This window comes from Podarcis pityusensis (genome assembly GCF_964106645.2).
Source record: "Podarcis pityusensis genome assembly, chromosome: 2".
NCBI lineage: Eukaryota > Metazoa > Chordata > Lepidosauria > Squamata > Lacertidae > Podarcis > Podarcis pityusensis.
In genome coordinates this window covers 111,010,548-111,033,009 of record NC_138029.1, presented here as the reverse complement: position 1 = coordinate 111,033,009, position 22,462 = coordinate 111,010,548, and the positions used below count along the sequence as shown (strand labels likewise).

General features: G+C 50.1%; 1 protein-coding gene across 1 annotated transcript in view; it reads left to right on the top strand.

Annotated features, from left to right (window-relative positions):
- Positions 1-22,462, top strand: part of MUC21 (mucin 21, cell surface associated) — a 37,460-nt gene that overhangs the window by 13,962 nt on the left and 1,036 nt on the right. Inside the window, exons 8-9 of the mRNA XM_080996090.1 lie at positions 19,742-20,854; positions 21,485-21,585. Of these exons, the coding sequence (XP_080852216.1) occupies positions 19,742-20,854; positions 21,485-21,585 (1,214 nt within the window). The remainder of the gene's footprint in view (positions 1-19,741; positions 20,855-21,484; positions 21,586-22,462) is intronic.

Here is a 22,462-nt window from a genome sequence, read left to right as displayed (position 1 = left end):
CATCCTCCAGTGAAGACGATGACGTGCACCAGACAAAGCGGGAGCGCAGGAAGTTCCAACAGAAGTCCAAGGGCCAACCGGAATGTGATGGCTGCGGAGGCAACCATTCCCGTGCCAAGTGTCGATTCAGAGACGCCATCTGTAGGAAGTGTTCCAGAAGGGGCCACATCGCTAAGGTCTGCCGATCGGCTCCGTCTGACACCCCCCCTTCATCGATTCGCAAGTCCAAGTCTTCACTCCAGTCTGCCAAGGAAAGTTGTTTCGCTCTCACCAACTGCCGCTGCCCGTCTGGAACCACGATTGGCCAAACCGACTCGCCTACGCGACGCAAGCTGAACGTCACAGTGCTCATTGAGGGAGCTCCATGTGACATGGAGATCGACACCGGGTCTGCCCTGTCCATCGTGTCATGGAGCACCATCAAAAGACTGGTACCCAGAGTGTCCAAAAGGCAACTCGACTCTCACCGCGTACACCTGAGAGACTACCAGGGAAACGACATTCCCGTGGTAGGCGTTGGCCGGTTCCGGATCGCCTTCAAGGATTTTTCGGGCCTGCTCCGGTTGGTGGTGGTCGAAGGTCAGCGGCCAAGCCTCCTAGGGCTAGACTGGTTTGATGCCCTCGGCCTGGAAGTCACCGGCATCAACTGCATCTCTAACGCAGAGACTGAGGGTCTGGTCAAAGACTTTGCCGAGGTTTTTGACGGCACCTTGGGCCAATATACAGGTACGCCCATCTCCTTTAGCCTTGATCCACAAGTCGCCCCCATCAAGCTAAAGCCACGCCGGGTTCCCTTTGCTCTCAAGGCTAAGGTGGATGAACAACTGGACAAACTGATCGCCCAAGGAGTTTTGGAGCCGGTTGACCACGCAAAGTGGGAAACCCCCATCGTCACGCCTGTCAAGCCAGATGGGTCGGTGAGAATCTGCGCTGACTACAAGTGCACGATCAACAAGGCACTTCAGCAGCACGCTTATCCGGTTCCTGTTGTCCAACACCTGCTGCATTCCCTGGGTGAGGGTAAGGTCTTCGCTAAGCTGGACCTTGCCCAAGCCTATCAACAACTGCCAGTCGATGATGCCACTGCTGAAGCCCAGACGATCGTCACCCACCGGGGGGCTTTCCGTTGCCGCCGGTTGCAGTTCGGGGTGAGTGTGGCTCCTGGCATCTTCCAAAGCCTTATGGAGCGTCTCCTGCAAGGGCTTCCGGGCGTGGTACCATATTTTGATGACGTCTTGGTGTCTGCAGACTCACACCAGCAGCTGTTCGAGCGCCTCCGTGCCGTGCTGACCAGGTTCCAGGAGGCCGGGCTCAAGGTAAAGAGGGAGAAGTGCCAGATCGCCGTTCCACAGGTAGAGTTCCTGGGCTATCTTATCGATGCCTCCGGTCTTCATCCAACCACATCCAAGATCCGCGCTATCCAGCAGGCCCCCACCCCAAAGAACAAAACGGAGTTGCAGGCATTCCTGGGGCTGCTGAACTTTTATAACATGTTCCTGCCCCACAAAGCCACAGTGGCTGAGCCTCTTCACCGACTCCTTAGCACTAAGACGCCTTGGGCCTGGGGTCATCGGGAGACGGCGGCCTTCAACGCGGTCAAGGCTCTCCTTTCTTCAGACAGTGTGCTGGTACAGTACAGTGAATCCAGGCCGCTGGTCCTTGCCTGCGACGCCTCACCTTTTGGCATCGGTGCTGTCCTTAGTCACCGTTTTCCAGATGGAAGAGAAGCACCGCTCGCCTACTTTTCCAGGACACTATCTCCGACGGAACGGAATTACAGCCAGCTCGACAAGGAGGCATTGGCACTTGTGGCTGGAGTGAAGAGGTTCCATGAATACCTCTATGGCAGGACTTTTGACCTCATCACTGACCACAAGCCACTCCTGGGCCTCCTCGCCGGTGATCGTCCAACTCCACCGGTCCTCTCACCACGCATGCTGCGATGGACTGTTTTCCTGGCTGCCTACCACTACTGGCTCATCCATCGCCCGGGGAAATCGATGGGCCATGCCGACGCCCTCAGCCGTTGCCCTCTTCCAGCATTTGTGGAAGACCCGGCTCCAGCTTCATCGCTCCTTCTGATTGAGGATCTTCCGGCAGCGCCTGTATCGGCTGCCACTGTGGCCTCCGCATCTGCCCAGGATCGCACCATCAGCCGGGTGCTCAACTGGGTGTGGAGGGGGTGGCCACAAGGGCCTTTTGCATCGGAGTTCCAGCCCTTCGCAACCAGACAACATGAACTCTCAGCTCATCGTGGCTGCCTGCTGTGGGGAGACCGCGTCGTGATTCCCCAGGGACTCCGTCAGCGCGTCCTGGAGGCTCTGCACGTTGGCCACCCGGGAATTGTCAAAATGAAGGCGTTGGCTCGGTGTTACGTCTGGTGGCCTAATATGGACGATGCCATCACTGCCTGGGTGTCCGCCTGTCAAGCGTGCCAGGAGTCGAGGCCTGCACCACCGGCAGCTAAGGGACACACCTGGGAGACGCCAAAGACACCCTGGTCGAGGGTGCACATCGATCTGGCTGGCCCCTTTCACGGCCGGACCTTTATGGTAGTGGTGGACGCCTATTCCAAATGGCTGGAGGTCGCCCTGATGCCCTCCACCACTACCGAAGCTGTCATCCGGGTGCTGCGAGGCCTGTTTGCAACGCATGGGTGTCCTGATGTCCTTGTCTCTGACAACGGACCGCAGTTCACGTCAGGCACGTTTGAGCGGTATCTTTTGGGACTGGGCATCCGCCATGCCCTAACGGCACCTTTTCATCCATCCAGCAACGGGCAAGCGGAAAGAATGGTGCGCTCGACAAAAGAGGCACTGGCGCGCCTGGACCGGGGAGACTGGCATGAGCGGGTCGCCGAATACTTGTTCGTGCAACACATCACCCCTCATGCGGCCACAGGGAGGAGTCCTGCTGAACTGCTTATGGGCCGCCGCCTCAGGTCACCGCTCGACCGGCTACACCCAGACTTTGCCGTGGCTGAACCCCCAGGCTGTGCCAACGCACCACGGTCATTTGTCCCAGGAAACCAGGTCTTTGCCCGGAACTATGTGGGGAACATCCCTTGGGTGCCAGCCACAGTAGTGGGAGTCACTGGACCTCGCTCGTACCAGGTGGCACTCGAAGACGGACGCTTGTGGCGACGGCACATAGACCAGCTTAGGCGCAGGGTTGGGGACTTGGACACTACCGAGGTGCCCCCAACTGCGCTTGCGGCTCCAGAAGAGACATGTACAGATGGCGAGGCCCCACCTACACCTCCCTCACAAACTGCCAGCGTGGAGCCGAACCAAGCCGTTTCAGAACAGACTCAGACCACTCCACTTGCGGAGGCTCCACCCACAGCAGCGGATCCAGGGGAGTTGGTTCCAACGCCACCTAGGGTCGCACCACAGCCTCAGCGAGAACTGTGTGGCCCTCCGGACTTGGCTACCAGTCCCCGGCGGTCTGGCAGAGTTTCCAAGCGCCCAACTTATTTAAAGGACTATGTTGTTGGACAGGTATCACTGTTGGTCTAAGTATGGGAAATGTAACCGATATGCTTTTGTGCTTAATTGAACCATTACGCGTAGTGCTGTATATAAGGAAACCATTACGATTGTAACTAACGCCTTATCTCGGTGGGGAGGGGTGTTATGTAGTGTAGTTTCACCCTGGGCCAACAGGGGGATACTGTATATAGTTTTCACTCAGGTCTGTAGATAGTTTTCACTCAGGTCCGCGGCAGTTATTTTAGGCGGGAACTCTGGGCTGTTGTGGTTACAATGTTGACAGCCGGCTGCCTATAAATACAGGCCGGCTGAGCTGTTCGCAGTTAGTTCTATTCCAGCTTACCATAATAAAGAGCTACTTGAAGAAATCGCTGTGCTGGCTGCTATGTCAACCCACCACCTAACAGAAACGCCATTTACCTTCCCGGTGGAGAGTGGTCCCTATTTATCTACTTGCACTTTGAGGTGCTTTCGAACTGCTAGGTGGGCAGGAGCTGGGACCGAGCAACGGGAGCTCACCCCGTCGCGGGGATTCGAACCGCCGACCTTTCGATCAGCAAGTCCTAGGCTCTGGTTTAACCCACAGTGTCAGAAGTGGGATTTGAACCCACGCCTCCATTCAGAGACCAGAACACCCGGAGCCTGGGAAGGATATGAGCCTTGAGTCTGGCACCTTATACCACTCGGCCATCCTGACATTGACTGCCATGGTTGAACAAGCATTAAATCCTTGTCTAACAAACATTGAGATCCGGTCCAAAATCAGAACAAACAGGTAAGATTGTGCTGGCTGTGCCTGCTGCAGTTTGTTCTGAAATTGAAATAAACCCAAGGAATTCCTTTTGTACAGATGCATTTCCATCATTTCCATCGACGAATCTTATTCCTTGAGATGGTTCTGGGCCAGAAATATGGCACCTGCTGTTTCATCTGCTAAAACTGAGACTCTCATGGAAGCACATGCCCTCACAATAACCTCTTCCCTTGAAGTTTGGCCACACAACTTTATTCATGCATTCTGCATTCTTGCAGATGTGCCCCAGCTTTCAAACTTAAAAAACAAACGAAAAACATTTCATCCCCTGCACAAACATGAAACTCTAAAAGGTCTACCATGTTACCTGTGAAACTAGTCTCATCACGGAGAGCAAGTTGTGACTGATACTACCACAGCTTCTGTTTATTTTCCTTGATATGCTCCTGTGTGTGACTTATTAAGATGCTATTCAGTTGAAACCTTTTTCCTGCTCGTGCCAGAAAGGAAATGAGAAGCATCTTCATGTGAACCCCTATGGCACAAACTTTGTGAATGCTTTCTTGCAGCATCATTGAAATCTTTGTACAGTACTTGGTACAAACCCTGGTAATGAATGTGCCCTGCATCCATTGTCCTACTGGCTGGGGAAATGAAATGCAATAGTGAGATACAAGACCTTTCAAAACAGTAGAGTATGCTAACCACGGGAAATATTTAGAAAACCATGCAGGCCAAAATGTTATTGGTCCTGTACTAGCATGCCTGAAGCCATAACTTTCTGTCTGCATCCAGCATTGGGAGCCAGTGTGGTGCAGTGGTTAAGAGCGATAGACTCGTAATCTGGGGAACCGGGTTCGTGTCTCCACTCCTCCACATGCAGCTGCTGGGTGACCTTGGGCTAGTCACACTTCTCTGAAGTCTCTCAGCCCCACTCACCTCACAGAGTGTTTGTTGTGGGGGAGGAAGGGAAAGGAGAATGTTAGCCGCTTTGAGACTCCTGAAGGGAAGTGAAAGGCGATATATCAAATCCAAACTCTTCTTCTTCATCCAGCATTGCGTAAGCAGCTCAAATTTTCACTCATCTGGTAAAGGATGTGCTTTCAGTGTGTACTTCAGCTGCCATTCAGCTTGTCCTGTACTGGTAGCTGCCTCAGTATCTCTAGTTGGGATATTTGCATGCCTTCCTTTTCTGGTACCTGGCTATTTTTTCTCTCTTTCAATGCACACACATTGAGTGCTACATGCACAGAATAAAGTGCCATCTGAATGCAGCCTAGATCAAAGCCAGAAGCATTCCCCTGAGCTGCCTGCTCACCTCCATAAAAATGCAAAGAGTTTGAGTCTGGCAGCCCCTCTCCATAGGAGTGGTCTTGGAGATCACTTTAAACTTTAACTTGGAGATCACTTTAAACCTCTCGTTGACTAGCTGCTTGTGTGTGTGTGCCTACATTAAAATAAATATATCCAAGATTATGGGGAGGTGGCATGGAATGTCCTCTCTTGCCCTCCCCACACAGACACCACTGTCAGTAAATGCTGATTCTTCTTTTGAACTATTTCAATATGCATAAAGTCGGGACTTGATTTAAATCATCCCCCCCCCCCCCCCAGAAAGACTCATTCTTGCTGGTATAATCTTAATATTTACAACCAGATGAAGGTTTCATTTTTGGAATAAAAAAATTTCAGAGTAGTTTTTACAGTTATATAAAAAAATTACTGATTTGGTTATACTATTAGAAATAAACAGATGGATAATTATGAAACTGTTGTGAGGTTTAATAAGTTAAATGTTTGTATTTGGACAACTTTTCTGCTGTACTTTATTGGAAGGAGAAAAATAATCATTTCCTTAATAACAATTAAAACAATAGCATTATAGCACATGTATCCATGTTTGTTAACTGATATGGTTAAACATTTTTTTAAAAAAAACATAGACTGAGTTTTAGCACACATGAGAAACTTAAACAAATCCTTATTTCTTGATGAATAGCCTTTGGACTATAATGTAACTTAAATAAAAAACTATCTTTAGAAAGATATTTTCCTCCAAAAGCATTTTATTTTAAAAACCCAATTTAAATTTAAAAAGTCCAATTTGAATAAATAAAAAAATCTGGTTTAATTTTTTTAAAATCTGATTTTTAAAAAATATATATATTAAAAAATCATTGATTTTAATCCACCCTGCATACAGTTATATGGACTAGTACATACCCACCCACCCATATCTCATAATAGCCACCCCAAGGCAAAAATGAAAAACTGCATCATTCCTTTCAGGTGGCATTTGGAGTGTCCGAGAGCTACTGAAGTTGGTAGATAAGGTAACGTTACTGGAACCACACAATGTCTGGAATGTGGCAGGTACCCATCAGCCAACAGAGTCTTTGTTTGTGCATTGTACTTTCGCTATTGAGTAAGTGTTCATTCTGTTCCAAAGTAATAGAAATGGCAGAGTCAGGTGCTTAAAAAACACATAATTACTGAGGAAAAGGAGCTGTCATCAAACATAACTAGGACTAAATCATCAGAGGAGAGTAACACCTCAGCAACTGTCTCAAAACTCTCTCTACATTCTCCAACCCCCTCAAGGTCTGTATCCCCTCTCTTGGAAAGTTAGACCATGGACTCATCGGGCTCGCTCCTTTGGCTCAATATTGAAATAGTTATTCTCTTCTCCATCTCCCAGCCACCATTTTGAAGTTGGATGACGTCCTAGCCAGCTGCCCAAGTTACAGCAACGGTGAGAGGAAGCAACCACAAAGAGCATTCCGAAATCCACCATTCTCGAACCAACCAAAATGTCAACACATTATTGTGCAAGCTGTCACACAATTCGGTGATGCGTGGGAGGGAGTGAAAGGAGTCGAATGACGCTGAAGTCAAGGCGTCTGCATCTGGTCACGGTCTTGAGCTGGAATGCGAGAGGAAGCAACAGACATTCAAAGGAGGCTCTCTTGGGTGCTGCAAAGGCTTTAGGTTGCACTAAGGGCTTCTGGGAAGGATGAAGGTAATGGTGGTTAAGAACATAAAAAGAGTCTTGTGGGGTCACATGGAGGAGGGAGCTTGCTTGTTTCCTCTTGCTCTGGAGGGTAGGACTTAATGGCTTCAAGTTGCAAGAAAGGAGATTGCGACTAAACATTCCAAAAAAACTTCTGACAGAGCTGTTCAGCAGTGGAACAGACTCCCATGAGAGGTTGTGGACTCTCCTTCCTTGGAGGTTTTTAAACAGAGGTTGGATGACCACCTGTCATGGATGCTTTAGTTGAGATTCCTGCATTTCAGGGGACTGGACTGGATGACCCTGGGGGTCCCAACTCTAAGACTCTATACCGTATTTTGCGCCCCATAGGACACACCGGCCCATAGGACGCACCTAGTTTTTTTGGGGGGAAATAAAGGGGGGGATTATTTCCCCCCCCCCCAGGTGCGGGGCTGGAAGAACCAGGTCGGCGAACAGCGGGAAGGCGCGCTCCACCTCCCCGCTGTCCCCCGAGCTTGTGGGGCTGGCGATGGGAAGAAGTGCGCTGAGCCTGGGACGGCAGGCAGCTCTGCGCAACCCTCGGAGCCTGCATTCGCCCCATAGGACACACACACATTCCTCCTTCATTTTTGGAGGGGGAAAAGTGCGTCCTCTAGGGCAAAAAATATGGTAATTCTATTATTCTATGACTTGCCCTTGCAGAAGCCATGCTGGTTGTTCTTCAGCAAGGCTTTATCTTCTATATGCTTGGTTATTCCATCCTTAACAATACTTTCCACCAGTTTCCCCATGATAGATGTTAAGATAACTGGCTTGTAATTTCCAGGATCCTCTCTTGACCCCTTCTTAAAAATTGGTGTTACAATGTCTTCTTTCCACTCCTTAGTTATGGAGGCTGATTTGAGGAACAAGTTCTATATTTTCTATATTTTTCTATATTTTTGTTAGAACATCAATTTCACAGCTGAGTTCTTTCATTATGCTTGTTCGGATGCTGTCTGTCAAGTTTTTATTTTCTCCATTTATCTCTGATCACCACCATCTGTCTCAGCTCCTCGGATTCCTCTCCTACAAAAGTCACCTCAAGCACTGGAGTCTGCCCTATATCTTCCATTGGGAAGACAGATACAAATAATTCATTCAACTTCTCTGCTGTCTCCTTATCTTCCTGTTATGTACTGAGTTGAATAGGATCCAAACTGTAGCAGTCTGATTGGTCCTAGAACAATAGGATCCAAAAGGCAGCAGTCTGATTGGTCCTAGAACAATAGGATTCAGAATGCAGCAGTCTGATTGGTCCTAGAACAATGCAGCAGTATGATTGGTTGGCAGGAACCACCCAATCCTGCTCCAGATAGAAGTGAATCCACAACCTGATTGGCTTACAGTAGAATTCCAGAATTAGCCAATCATGTGCAGCCCATTGTGTAAATAATGTATATAAAGCAGATACTGTGAGGGGACATTCATTCATTCCTCCTCACCACTATGAGCTGAATAAAGAGCATGAAATCACTTTGCGACTCTGAGTATATTTCACTGGCGACGAAGGTGGGATCCCGCTGAGCTGACTGCCACACACAGCACCGCAGCACCGCCAACTGCCGCACCGCTGCCTCGCACCGTGTATCCAGGCTTCAGCTCCGGGGCACAAGGAACTCAGAATGGCAGCCAACAGCAGCTTCTCGCCATTCAACCCAGCATCTGGAGACTGGGAAGCGTACGCCTCCCGTTTCACCTTCCTCCTAGAAGCCAAAGGGGTCACCGACGAAGAAGACGCCAAGAAGAGGGCGATATTCTTCAGCGTCTGCGGAGAGGAGACGTTTGAAATCGCCCGGGCTCTCCTTGCGCCTGAAGACGTCGCTACTGTTCCATACAAAACAATAATGGAACAGCTGAAGGGGCACTTTTCGCCGCAGCCCTCAGTGGTGGCTCGTCGAAATGCCTTCTACGCAAAGCGGCAAGCCCCTGGGGAAACCATAACTGGGTTTGTGACCTCTCTCCGCCAAGCCGCCCGGTTCTGCAACTTCTCAGAGCTGGAGAACATGCTTCGTGACCGCCTCGTCGGTGGCCTGAAGGATGAGAAGCTGCAACGACGCCTCTACGCTAAGAAGGACCTAACGTTCCAGGTCGCTCTGGAGGAGGCCCTGGCAACAGAAGCTGCCGAGAGGTCGACCCAAGAGGCACGGCCGAGCCTGCCATCCCAACCGAGGGTCCACCATGAAGACCTCACCGACGACTCAGGATCCGACAGGGAGGAGGTGCACCGAGTACAGCAGCGCACTCAAGCAGCGCACAGACCACAGCTGCCTCGACGAGAAGGAGGGAACTGCGCAAGCTGCGGGGAGAGTCACGAGAGGAGGACCTGCCGTTTCCGCAACGCAGAGTGCAGGCAGTGCAGAAAATCGGGACACATCGCCCGGGTGTGTCGGGCTCGGCCCACCCGACACCAGGCATCAGATGACCAATCCAAGAGCCCCAGGTCCCGGGGCCCAACGCACCAAGGCAACTCGACGGAGCTCACGGACTTCCAGGTATACCAGTTGCCCCACCCCAACGTAGAGAAAATTTATGTAGAGGTACAGATAGAGGGGGCCCCATGCCGCATGGAGCTTGACACGGGTTCAACTCTATCCATAATCTCGGCAAGGACCTTAAGGAAACTGTGTCCCACTGGGGGTCCCAAACTCAGGCCGGCCCCATTCACCCTCCGGGACTTCCAGAAACGTAAGGTCCCCACAATGGGGGTGGGGACCTTCAGGGTGCAATACCGAGGGCGGACGCGGCAACTGGACTTGCTTGTGGTCAAGGGCCCCTACATTAGCTTACTGGGATTGGCATGGTTTGGACCACTGGGGCTAGCTGTCACCGGGGTGAACCACACTAGCTTACAAGTGGACGTGGACGCCATATGCAAGGAATTTCCAGGGGTTTTCGATGGGAAATTGGGACAGTATACGGGCCCCCCCATTGCGCTACAGCTTGACCCCGCAGTACGACCGGTCAGGCTCAAGGCCCGCCGGGTCCCGTTCGCCTTGAAACCCCGTATAGACGAGGAATTGGACCGACTCGTAGAGCAAGGAGTGCTGGAGCCGGTGCCTAATGCTCCCTGGGAAACCCCAATCGTCACACCCGTCAAGCCTAATGGTTCGGTCCGCATCTGCGCAGACTACAAATGTACCATAAACAAGGCCCTCACGGCCCACGCATACCCAGTGCCAGTGGTCAGCCATGTCCTTGCCACCCTGGCTGGGTCGAAAATTTTTGGCAAGCTGGACTTGGCCCAAGCATATCAACAGCTGCCAGTAGATGAGGCCACAGCAGAGGCACAGACGATTGTGACGCACAGAGGAGCGTTCAGGGTAAAGCGGCTGCAATTCGGTGTCAGCGTGGCACCAGGCATATTCCAGAATATAATGGACTCTCTCCTTAAAGGGATTCCTGGCGTCACCCCCTTCTTCGATGATGTGTTGATTGCCGGCCCCACACCAGAGGAGTTTGAGGACCGCCTCCGCACCGTTCTGCACCGTTTCCAGACGGCGGGTCTCAAGGTGAAGCGGGAAAAATGTCTACTAGGAGTGCCTCAGGTGGACTTTCTGGGATTTATGGTGGACGCAGAAGGGGTCCACCCGACTGGGGACAAGGTACGGGCCATTTGTGATGCCCCAGCGCCCAAGAGCAAGACTGAACTTCAGGCCTTCTTGGGACTATTGAACTTTTACCATTCCTTCCTTCCCCACAAGGCGGCGGTAGCGGAGCCCCTACACAGACTCCTGGACAAGCGGGCCCCTTGGGTGTGGGGCCAGCGCCAGGAGGCCGCATTCCAGGCAGTCAAGGACTTGCTTGTCTCAAACTCGGTCTTGGCACACTTCGACGAGAGGCTGCCGGTGGTGCTAGCATGCGACGCCTCACCCTATGGCATTGGAGCTGTCCTGGGGCACCAACTCCCGGATGGAAGAGAGGTACCGGTGGCGTACTTTTCCCAGACACTCAACACAACCGAGCGGAACTACTCGCAAATCGACAAGGAGGGTCTGGCAATCGTAAAGGGAGTAAAAAAATTCCATGATTTCTTGTACGGGCGGCCCTTCACCGTGGTGACTGACCACAAGCCGTTGCTTGGCTTGTTTGCCCCCGAAAAGCAGACCCCCCAAGTGCTGTCTCCTCGCGTCCTCAGGTGGTCAATTTTCCTTGCCAGCTACCAGTATGCACTGATTCACCGACCTGGGAAGGCGATGGGCCATGCGGACGCCCTCAGCAGGCTACCACTACCGGAAACAGGCCCTGACCCAGCACCTGCACAAGAGGTTATGAGCCTGGAGCTGCTTCCCGACCGCCCCATTCAGGCACAAGAAGTTGCACACCATTCCAAGAAAGATAGGGTCATCTCCCGGGTCCTGGACTGGGTGTGGAGGGGATGGCCCAGCAGCAGCCCCGGGCCAGAATTCGCCGGCTACACAACCCGCAAACATGAACTGTCGGCCCACAAGGGGTGCCTGTTATGGGGAAGCAGAGTCGTTGTTCCCCAGCCCCTCTGCAAAAGGGTCCTCACAGCCCTACACGAGACACATCCAGGGGTAGTAAGAATGAAGGCCCTTGCCAGGAGTTATGTGTGGTGGCCGGGGATCGATGGAGAGATAGAGGCCTGGGTCAAACACTGCCAGGCCTGCCAAGAATCCCGCCCAGATCCCCCAAGGGCCCCAGTCCAGTCCTGGGAGTCCGCCCGAGCACCATGGTCACGCCTGCATGTGGATTTCGCTGGCCCCTTTCAGGGGAAAACATTCTTCATAGTGGTGGACTCCTACACCAAATGGCTGGAAGTCGCACTGGTACCGTCCACTTCCACGTCCGCAGCCATCCGGGTACTACGCAGGCTGTTTGCAACCCACGGGCTCCCTGACACTCTCGTCTCAGACAACGGGACTGCATTTACGTCAGGAGAATTCCAAACCTTCACAGCACAGAACGCCATCCGCCACATCCGTTCGGCGCCGTTCCACCCTGCCACCAATGGCCAAGCAGAACGCATGGTGCGGACCACCAAGGACACCCTTCGCCGCATGACGCAAGGGGACTGGGAGTACCGCCTTGCCACATTCCTTCTAGCACAGCACAGCACCCCCAGCTCAACGACTGGCCGGAGCCCCGCTGAACTACTAATGGGTCGGCGCCTTGCAATCAGATTGGACCGCCTTCACCCCGATAGAGCTCAGGATGAGGTAGTGGTGGGGGAAGGCAGGAACCCCCGGACCTTCGAGGCCCAGGACCCAGTGTACGCAAAGAATTTTGGGGCAGGCCCAGCATGGGTACCCGCCACAATCACCAGGGTCACTGGCCCCGTGTCGTACGAGGTGCTAACGGATGGGGGGCAATGCTGGCGCCGCCACTGCGACCAGATACGGCGACGATTCCCGGGAGAAAACCAGGAGGAGGACAGGTCAGAGGAGTCCCAAGGGAACAGCGGGGCGGTGAGGCCCATAGAGCAGGAGGGGCCAGCAGGAGAGGCAGAATCAGTAAATACAGAGAGGACCCGTGAGGCCGAAAGGACACCGGAACCAGAACCACGACTGAGCGAGCCGGTTGCACCAGACCAAACAGCCGCATCACAGCCAGCATCCTTGGAACACGAGCCAGAACCCGGAGCCCGGACCAGGGAACACCCCAGGCCACAACGCACACGTAGGCCGCCGGCATACCTTGAGGACTATGAATGCGACCTCCCGGGCAGGACTGGAACTTAGAGGGGAGGGGTGTTATGTACTGAGTTGAATAGGATCCAAACTGTAGCAGTCTGATTGGTCCTAGAACAATAGGATCCAAAAGGCAGCAGTCTGATTGGTCCTAGAACAATAGGATTCAGAATGCAGCAGTCTGATTGGTCCTAGAACAATGCAGCAGTATGATTGGTTGGCAGGAACCACCCAATCCTGCTCCAGATAGAAGTGAATCCACAACCTGATTGGCTTACAGTAGAATTCCAGAATTAGCCAATCATGTGCAGCCCATTGTGTAAATAATGTATATAAAGCAGATACTGTGAGGGGACATTCATTCATTCCTCCTCACCACTATGAGCTGAATAAAGAGCATGAAATCACTTTGCGACTCTGAGTATATTTCACTTCCATTAGACCCATTTGACTCCCTCGTCATCCATGTGTCCTCATTTGGAGTTTAAATTTCTTTATTGAGAGTTTGAGGTTTCTTTATGTCAAGGAAAGGAGCAACAGAGTTGGGTCCCCTGACCTCCTTGCCCTGCTGCCCAACTCACACGTCTGTGTTAAATAAACCATTTTTGAATCTGCGGATTCATGTGGTGTCTTCCATCTGTCCATACTGGATCCATGTTTACCTCTGGTGACCTGGGTTCACGCGCTGGGCTTCATCCCACAAAGGTGGATATTCCCTAGTCTTCTGAATCACTGCCAAAAACCCAGTCATCTTCTGTTTCCTGTTCCGACAAAGAAGCAATATCAGACGTTGGCAAAGGTGACTGGATCTTGTCTCTGGCGCTGGCTCATTTTCTGCAAGCTTGATTAATTGTCCTATAGGTAATATATTGTTTCTGGGGAAGAATTATCACATCCTGCCTGCCTTTCTCCCGCTGAAGTTGATAAACCAGAATTTCAAGTAAATTCACCACCACTCTGTTTGGCTCCAAATTCTGTCTGTGTTTAACTCCCATTAGCTCTCTGGGAAGAAATTTCTGATCTCATATTCTGCTCTCATAGTATCTTCTTGATGTATACACAGTGGGGGTTTTCTGGGGGTATTCAAGGATATGTAGTACCTGCACTCCCCCCCCCCAAAAAAATTTAAGTTCCTTCATGGTGAGTACCAGCACCCCTTTTTCTTAAAAAAAAAAAAAAGGCACTGGGTGTACAAAATGAGGTGAGATAACATAGCATCTCCAAGGCCTTAAAAATGTAGGGGTAACAACTTTCAGAAGCCCTCATTTCACGCTTCCTGATGGGCAACCCTGAGTCTTTTCCTCAACTGCCCAATTAGTGTTAATTATTTTCCAGAGTTAACAGGAAAGGCAGATTGCAACTCTACATCTCTCCTCGTCGGCTCTGCAATGACTTCGCATACGTCTCAGTTATTATCGTCTCCAGAATCCTTGAGAATAAATGCTCCCAAACTTCAAATAAGAAGTTCTGTTTGGAAAGGGCAGTATCAGCGACAACAAAACCTCCAAAAATTATAGCAAATTATACCTAAATGTTTTGCTTCTAAGAGGCTAAGTGAGGCAGCTGCCTCAGGCAACTGATTTTGGGTGTCATGACAGGGCAGCAAATGGCCCGTTTCGAAATTTTTGTTATTCTTGCTGTTGTCATTACCATTATCACTGCTACTGCTACTACTACTACTACTACTGCTGCTGCTGCTGCTGTTGTTATAGTCTTAGTCCTAGAGAGAGATGCTTGAAGGATTTTCTGACTCACGTTATAGCATAACCTGGCCAGCCTTTGTAGGGAGTTGAGATGGAGACCTTTGCCATTCCACACGAGCCAAAAATAACATGGCCAGCTTGATTGGGAAGATTGGGACATATCCTATGACATCTGATAGAGCAAAACGTCCTGGTTATACCTGCATTTCATCAATCCTCCTGATACAGAAAGTGCTTGCTATTGCCCTGTTTCCATCAATAATATCCTGCATTCTCATGAGTCTATGTTTTCAACTTATTTTTCCAGGTGCTTTTTTTTTTTAAGGAAAAGCTACATAAAGTCAACACACAAATAATAAACATAAAATAGTAAAATAAGAAGAGGAAAATGTGAAATGTTCAATACATTCAGAATATAGGCAGAAGTGGAGTGTCCAGATTAAGGGAAGCAATAGCATAGCCTCCAACATTTTTCCGATGAAAATAGGGACGCTCCATTCCAGAATGATAATTTTACTCTTTATACCCCATACATCTAACTGGGTTGCCCCAGCCACTCTGGACAGCTTCCAACATATATAAAAACATAATACAACATTAAACATAAAAAAGCTTTCCTATACAAGATTGCCTTCAGACAGCTCAGAGGGTCGTCTTACTCCATACATTTACTCCAACATTTCTCCAGTGAAAATAAGAACATCCTAAGGAAAAGTGCGTCCTAAGGGACGCGGGTGGCGCTGTGGGTTAAACCACAGAGCCTAGGATTTGCCGGTCAGAAGGTTGGCGGTTCGAATCCCCGTGACAGGGTGAGCTCCCATTGCTCAGTCCCTGCTCCTGCCAACCTAGCAGTTCGAAAGCACATCAAAGTGCAAGTAGATAAATAGGTACCGCTCCTGCGGGAAGGTAAACGGCGTTTCTGTGCGCTGCTCTGGTTCACCAGAAGCGGCTTAGTCATGCTGGCCACATGACCCGGAAGCTGTAGGCCGGGTCCCTTGGCCAGTAAAGCGAGATGAGTGCCACAACCCCAGAGTCATCCGCTTACCTTTTTAAGGAAAAGTGGGACATTTCAGGACAAATCTGAAACCAGGATGGCTTCTCTAAATAGGGACACTTGGAGGGTCTGCAATGGTACTGCTCTGTTCAGCCTTGGTCAGACCACACCTGGAGTGCTGTGCCAGGTTCTCGGTGCCATAGTTTAAAGAAGGATATTGACAAGCTGGAACGCATGCAGAGGAAGGTGACCAAGATGATAAAGGGTCTAGGAATCAAGTTGGCTGGGGAAGAATTGACTGAGAGGTGATATGAAAGCCATCTTCAAATATCTGGAGGGTTGTCACGTGGAAGACGGAGCAAGTTTGTTCTCTGCTGCTCTGGTGGGTAGGACCCGAACCAATGGATTCAAATTAGAAGGAGATTCCAACTAAACATTGGGAAGAACTTCCTGACGGTAAGAGCTGTTTGGCTGTGGAACAGGCTACCTCAGAAGGTGGTGGATTCTCCTTCCTTGTAGGCTTCATGGCAGAGGTAGGATGCCCATCTGCCAGGGGTTCTTCAGAAGTGATCCCTACATTCCAGGGGATTGGACCAGGTGACCATTGGGTTCCTTCCAACTCTACAATTCTATGCCCTGAGTGCTCACTGGAAGGACAGATCCTGAAGCTGAGGCTCCAATATTTTGGCCACCTCATGAGAAGAGAAGACTCCCTGGGAAGGACCCTGATGTTGGGAAAATTGGAGGGCAAAGGGAGAAGGGGACGACAGAGGACGAGATGGTTGGACAGTGTTCTCGAAGCTACCAGCATGAGTGTGACCAAACTGCGGGAGGCAGTGGAAGACAGGAGTGCCTGGCGTGCTCTGGTCCATGGGGTCACGAAGGGTCGGACACGACTAAACAACTAAACAACAACAACATTATCTTAGGATTGCGATATTTCAAAAAGTGAAAAGTTTTTGAGTTGGTGTTGTTGTTTTTCTAATTGCCCCCCAAAAAGCAACACTTCCATGGTTGCCATATGCCCAGGTTTTCCCGGGTGCTATGTCTGGCAAACAAATCCCAGCTATGTCTAGGCATATGTCAGCCTCTATATCTGCTCTTGTGACATTTTAACCAGTCTTGTGCATGTGGCTGCATTTGTGTGTGTTCATACATGCTTGCACAAGGGAGGGCAGCAAGCATCCCTATAAAATATTTTTGGCAACTTAGACCTTAGAACAAAATTGGTTCCCTACTCCTGTCCAGTTTCTCCCATCACTAAATTCTCACTCTCCTCCTCTTCTGTAACAAGTGGTTTCTGACTCTCTCTCTCTCTCTCTCTCTCTCTCTCTCTCTCTGTGCTGCCATTCTCCTGGTATGTAAGCAATTTTGAGGGGGGGAGTGTTGAGATGTGTGACTCGTCATTTCTTGCTCATTTGGAAGTGAATTTTTTCCTGTTCACCCTCTTAACAATCGCTTGACGCACGCTCACTTTTTATAGAAACCTCATCTGAGGATTTTTTAAATTTTTTTTTTTTTTTGCATCGCAGGGGGCGGGGGGGGGGGGAGGGAAGCATTCACAAACTCTTCCACTCATCTTGTCGAGAGAGATATTTCCTATTTTCGTCACAAAACAAACAAAGGGCAAGATTAATCATATCAGCTCTTTCAAAGACTCATTCTGAGCCCTGCCCTTCGTGGAGAGACCGTCCATTAAGATGAATAAGGTGTGCCACACCTTCTCAATCAAATGTGGCACATTTAGTCTGGCCCACCTGCTATAAATGCGACAGCTTTAGGAAGAGCTTATCCAGACTCTCACACTGCTAAAGCCGCAATGGACCACCTGCCGAAATTGTCCAAGCGTTCCTTGTGGATTATTTTGCTGTTGTTCCTTAACTTAACAGGTAAGGTTTTTTTGTTTTTGTTTTTGCCTCTAGATCTTCTTCATGCTAGATTCCCAGGTTCCACGGAGCTTCCAGACAAGCTGTTTTGTTCAGCATTCATTCTGATTTGTTTCCAAGGGAGCTTAGATGAATTTGAATCAAAGCAAGCATTAAGCCACACTTCCTAGCGCATTTCCCCCGTCGCTTTTTTTATTGCAAACGTCAGGTTCTTCTGGAGAAGCGGAGGTGTTGTGCAAGACCTCCCAATCAACTATAATTGCACAATCTGAATTTGCCAGCGTGCAGTTGAATCCTACCTAAAAATAGAGGTGGGTTGGAAAACAGACCTTACAAGAGAAGCACGAAACTTGCAGCTCCCTGCTTCTCTCCTACGGCAAATGAGGAGGGTACTAGCGAGGGAGAATCAGTGGGAGGATGGGGTACCTAGCAGACCCTCCAAGTGTCCCTATTTTCCAGTGACAGTCTCAGATTTATAGAAGCCATTACAGTTTCTGATTTGATCCCAGAACGTCCTGCAGAAATCACCAGTTTCCAGAACAAATATGTGTTTTTTTAAAGGTTTCTAGCCCTCATGAAGCAAGTATTCTTTCTTTTGAAATATGAGAAGCTGGAGGAGCAGCTTAAAATAATCTAAATTTCTATTATGTGTATTTGGGGGGGGGAGTTATTTGTGGGCACCGTATATAACCCCGTATTCAAAATGGTGTGTGTGTTTTAAAGAATAATAATATTTATTTAGGATCCTGTTTTGTAGCCCCAAGGAGTTCTTCAAACTGACTTACAAATAAAAAAAACTCACTCAAATCAAGAGCAAGTTTACTGCAACCATAGGAGCCAACTCCTAGGGGCCGAAGTCCCTTTGCCCCTCCCCAGTAAAATATTTGAGGAGGCCGGGATCCTTCAATGTTGATGGGAAGTGCCATTCAAATTGTGTGATTGATTATGTGGCGTGGGACTTACCTGCCACCACCACCACCCCATTTTTTATTGAAGTTGGCAACCCGACTATAGCCCCCAAAAGCTCATGCCATAAGGAATTTGTTAGGATGCTTCCAGATCAGTGTTTAACATGGGAATGGTACTGCTTGTGAATGCGGGTCTCATCCTTTCTTTCTATTTGCCCAGCATTTTGTTGACATAAAAATGTCAGCCTTTATTTCCCCCATCCAATTTAATGCCTATTCAACCTTTCTGGCAGTACAGTGGTACCTCAGGTTAAGTTCTTAATTCGTTCCGGAGCTCCGTTCTTAACCTGAAACTGTTCTTAACCTGAAGCACCACTTTAGCTAATGGGGCCGCTTGCTGCTGCCGCGCCACCGGAACACAATTTCTGTTCTCATCCTGAGGTAAAGTTCTTAACCTGAGGTACTATTTCTGGGTTAGCGGCGTCTGTAACCTGAAGCGTATGTAACCTGAAGCATATGTAACCCGAGGTACCACTGTAATCATATCTCAGTGATCCATTTGGAGAATTAAGCTGCTCTCCAAAAGCAATCCTCATCTCGCTCAGCCCACAATGGCAAAAATCTTGCCTTGTCTTGATAAACTCCGTCAATTTCAGCCTGGAAATTACCATATTTTTCCATGTATAACACTCCCCCCCTCCCTCTCTCTCTCTCTCTCTCACACACACACACACACACACACACTGTGTAACACGACCCCTATTTTTTGGGACTCCAAATAAAGAAATCCCCCATATGCACTATCCATGTATAAGACGACCCCCAATTTTAAACTTGAAAAAATACTGGGGGTATAGTCTTATACACGGAAAAAATACGGTATCTGCCCTATCTGGTTTACTTCCAAGCTAGGAACGCCTTGCTAGGATCAGGCCAATGTCTGGCATGTTGACATGTGATGAAGACATAGTGGCCACTTTTGTTGGAAGGACTTTAAAGCCATTAAGGAAGGCGAGCAGGGTCTTCATCCGTGTTCTACTCTAGTGTCACTTTTCGGCTGTCGACTAGCAGCTAAAGCCGCTACATTTTGTATAATTTGCACGACAGTCGGGTTTCGGAATTCAGCAGCTCCTGGCACCACTTTTACACCTGAAAACCAGGACATGCCAGGAATTTTCTTGATGTATGGAAAGACTAAAATTCCTGCAATGCAGAGGTGTCATGTAAAGGGAGATGTAAAGGCACTCGCATAGCCAAACTTCTCAACAGGACTAGAATTATGCCTCTAAAACGTTTTAATAAAGTTTAATCATATTTTATCAGCCACAGCAGCTCAAGCAGCCTCTGGCGCTACCACTCCAGCTCCTGCAGCCTCTGGCGCAACCACTCCAGTTCCTGCAGCCTCTGGCGCAACCACTCCAGCTCCAGCAGCCTCTGGCGCAACCACTCCAGTTCCAGCAGCCTCTGGCGCAACCACTCCAGTTCCAGCAGCCTCTGGCGCAACCACTCCAGTTCCTGCAGCCTCTGGCGCAACCACTCCAGTTCCTGCAGCCTCTGGCGCAACCACTCCAGCTCCTGCAGCCTCTGGCGCTACCACTCCAGTTCCTGCAGCCTCTGGCGCAACCACTCCAGTTCCTGCAGCCTCTGGCGCAACCACTCCAGTTCCTGCAGCCTCTGGCGCAACCACTCCAGCTCCTGCAGCCTCTGGCGCTACCACTCCAGTTCCTGCAGCCTCTGGCGCAACCACTCCAGCTCCAGCAGCCTCTGGCGCAACCACTCCAGCTCCAGCAGCCTCTGGCGCAACCACTCCAGCTCCTGCAGCCTCTGGCGCAACCACTCCAGCTCCTGCAGCCTCTGGCGCAACCACTCCAGCTCCTGCAGCCTCTGGCGCAACCACTCCAGTTCCAGCAGCCTCTGGCGCAACCACTCCAGTTCCAGCAGCCTCTGGCGCAACCACTCCAGTTCCAGCAGCCTCTGGCGCAACCACTCCAGCTCCAGCAGCCTCTGGCGCAACCACTCCAGCCCCAGCAACCTCTGGCGCAACCACTCCAGCCCCAGCAGCCTCTGGCGCAACCACTCCAGCCCCAGCAACCTCTGGTGCACCCACATCACCCCCAGAAACCTCTGGCACACCCACATCACCCCCAGAAACCTCTGGCACACCCACATCACCCCCAGAAACCTCTGGTGCACCCACATCAGCCCCAGAAAGCTCTGGTGCACCCACATCAGCCCCAGAAACCTCTGGCACAGGCACCTCCTCTTCAGCAACCTCTGGCACTGCCACACCGGACTCAGTAGCCACTGGAACGGGCACCTCAGCTTCAGGGGGCACTGCATCCCCCGATACAGGCACAACAGTCCCCACCCCTGGTGCCAATGTTACAATGAGTTCTGGAACCACAGATTTAACTTCAGCATCAAATGCTACCACAGGTAGGATTATTTATTGGTATTACAACACAGCACTTAAGGTCCCCATATTAGACATAAATATCTGTGCAGACAAAGACATTATGTGAAGAAGGCTTTGACCTGAGTGTTTCCCTGGCGTATTATTTTCCTACATGCAGGGATATGCTTTTTCCACTGGAGGTCCAGATATAGAAGCCCTCACTGGCAGCCTGAAATGGCACAGGCTGTGAAAGGCATTACCTCTTCACAGCTGGAAGGACTAGGTTTGTGTAGCTTGGTTGTGAGAAAATGGGAGAGGAGCATGATAGTGGTCTTCAAATATTTGAAAGACTTGTCCTCGGTTGCTCCAGAAGGCACTACTAGTAGAATCTGACGGGTGGCAATTGCAGCAACCCAGATTTTGGATGGGCATGAGCAGAAACATCCTAAGGGTATGAACCGAAAGCCATCTGTTTTCACTGTGCATCGAATGCGCTTTAAATGCATGCACGGTGCAGTCAACACCAGGGATGGGAACCTGTGGCTTTCCAATAAATTGTTGGCCCCCCTGGCCATTGGCCTTCCCTCCTCATTATGGTAACCCGCAAAAGGAGCGTGTATGTGCATAGTTCTGTTAATGCCTGACTCATAACCCTTATCTTTTCTCTGCAGAAAACCCCAAACGGGACGAAGGCCTGCCTGCTTGGGCCATCATTCTGATCAGTGTATCCGCTGTGTTGGGAACTGTTCTCATGGTTTTCCTCGGCTGCTTGGTAAGGAACATGGGTGACGCAAGAAAGCAGACCCTCCAACTACCCCTCTTCTCCAGGGACAGTTCTGGGTGTGCAGAAGCTGTACCAGTTTCTGATTTGACCCCGGAATGTCCTGCTTTTCCTTAAAAGGTAAAGGTAAAGGGACCCCTGACCATTAGGTCCAGTCGTGACCGACTCTGGGGTTGTGGCGCTCATCTCGCTTTACTGGCCGAGGGAGCCGGCATACAGCTTCCAGGTCATGTGGCCAGCATGACTAAGCCACTTCTGGCAAACCAGAGCAGCGCACAGAAACACCATTTACCTTCCCGCCGGAGCGGTACTTATTTATCTACTTGCACTTTGACGTGCTTTTGAACTGCTAGGCTGGCAGGAGTTGGCAGGACCCCGGAATGTCCCGCTTTTCCTTAGGACGTCCCTATTTTCACAGGGGAAATGTTGGAGGTTGTGGCAGGGCATCCCTGTCTTCATGGGAGAAATGTTGGAGGGTACGGAATAGGACAGCTCTATTTCCATCGGAGAAGTGCTGGAGGGTTTGAGAAAGTCACCCAGCAACAACAAACACAGGAATGGAGAGCAAAAATGTGTTTTTAGAAGTTGTGTGTGATTGGTTGAGAGCAGACAACAGGGTGCTGGACCACAATGGACCATTGGTCTGATTCAGCAGGACTCTTCTTCTGTCTCAGTGATAGAGTCATCGTTTTAATAGCTACGGATGCTGTTTCTTCCCTGTTTAGGGAAGCTTTTAATGTTTGATGCATTACTGTATTTTAATATTTTGTTGGAAGTGGTTGGGGAAGCCCAGCCAGATGCACGGGGTATAAATATATTATTATTATTATTATTATTATTATTATTATTATTATTATTATTATTATTA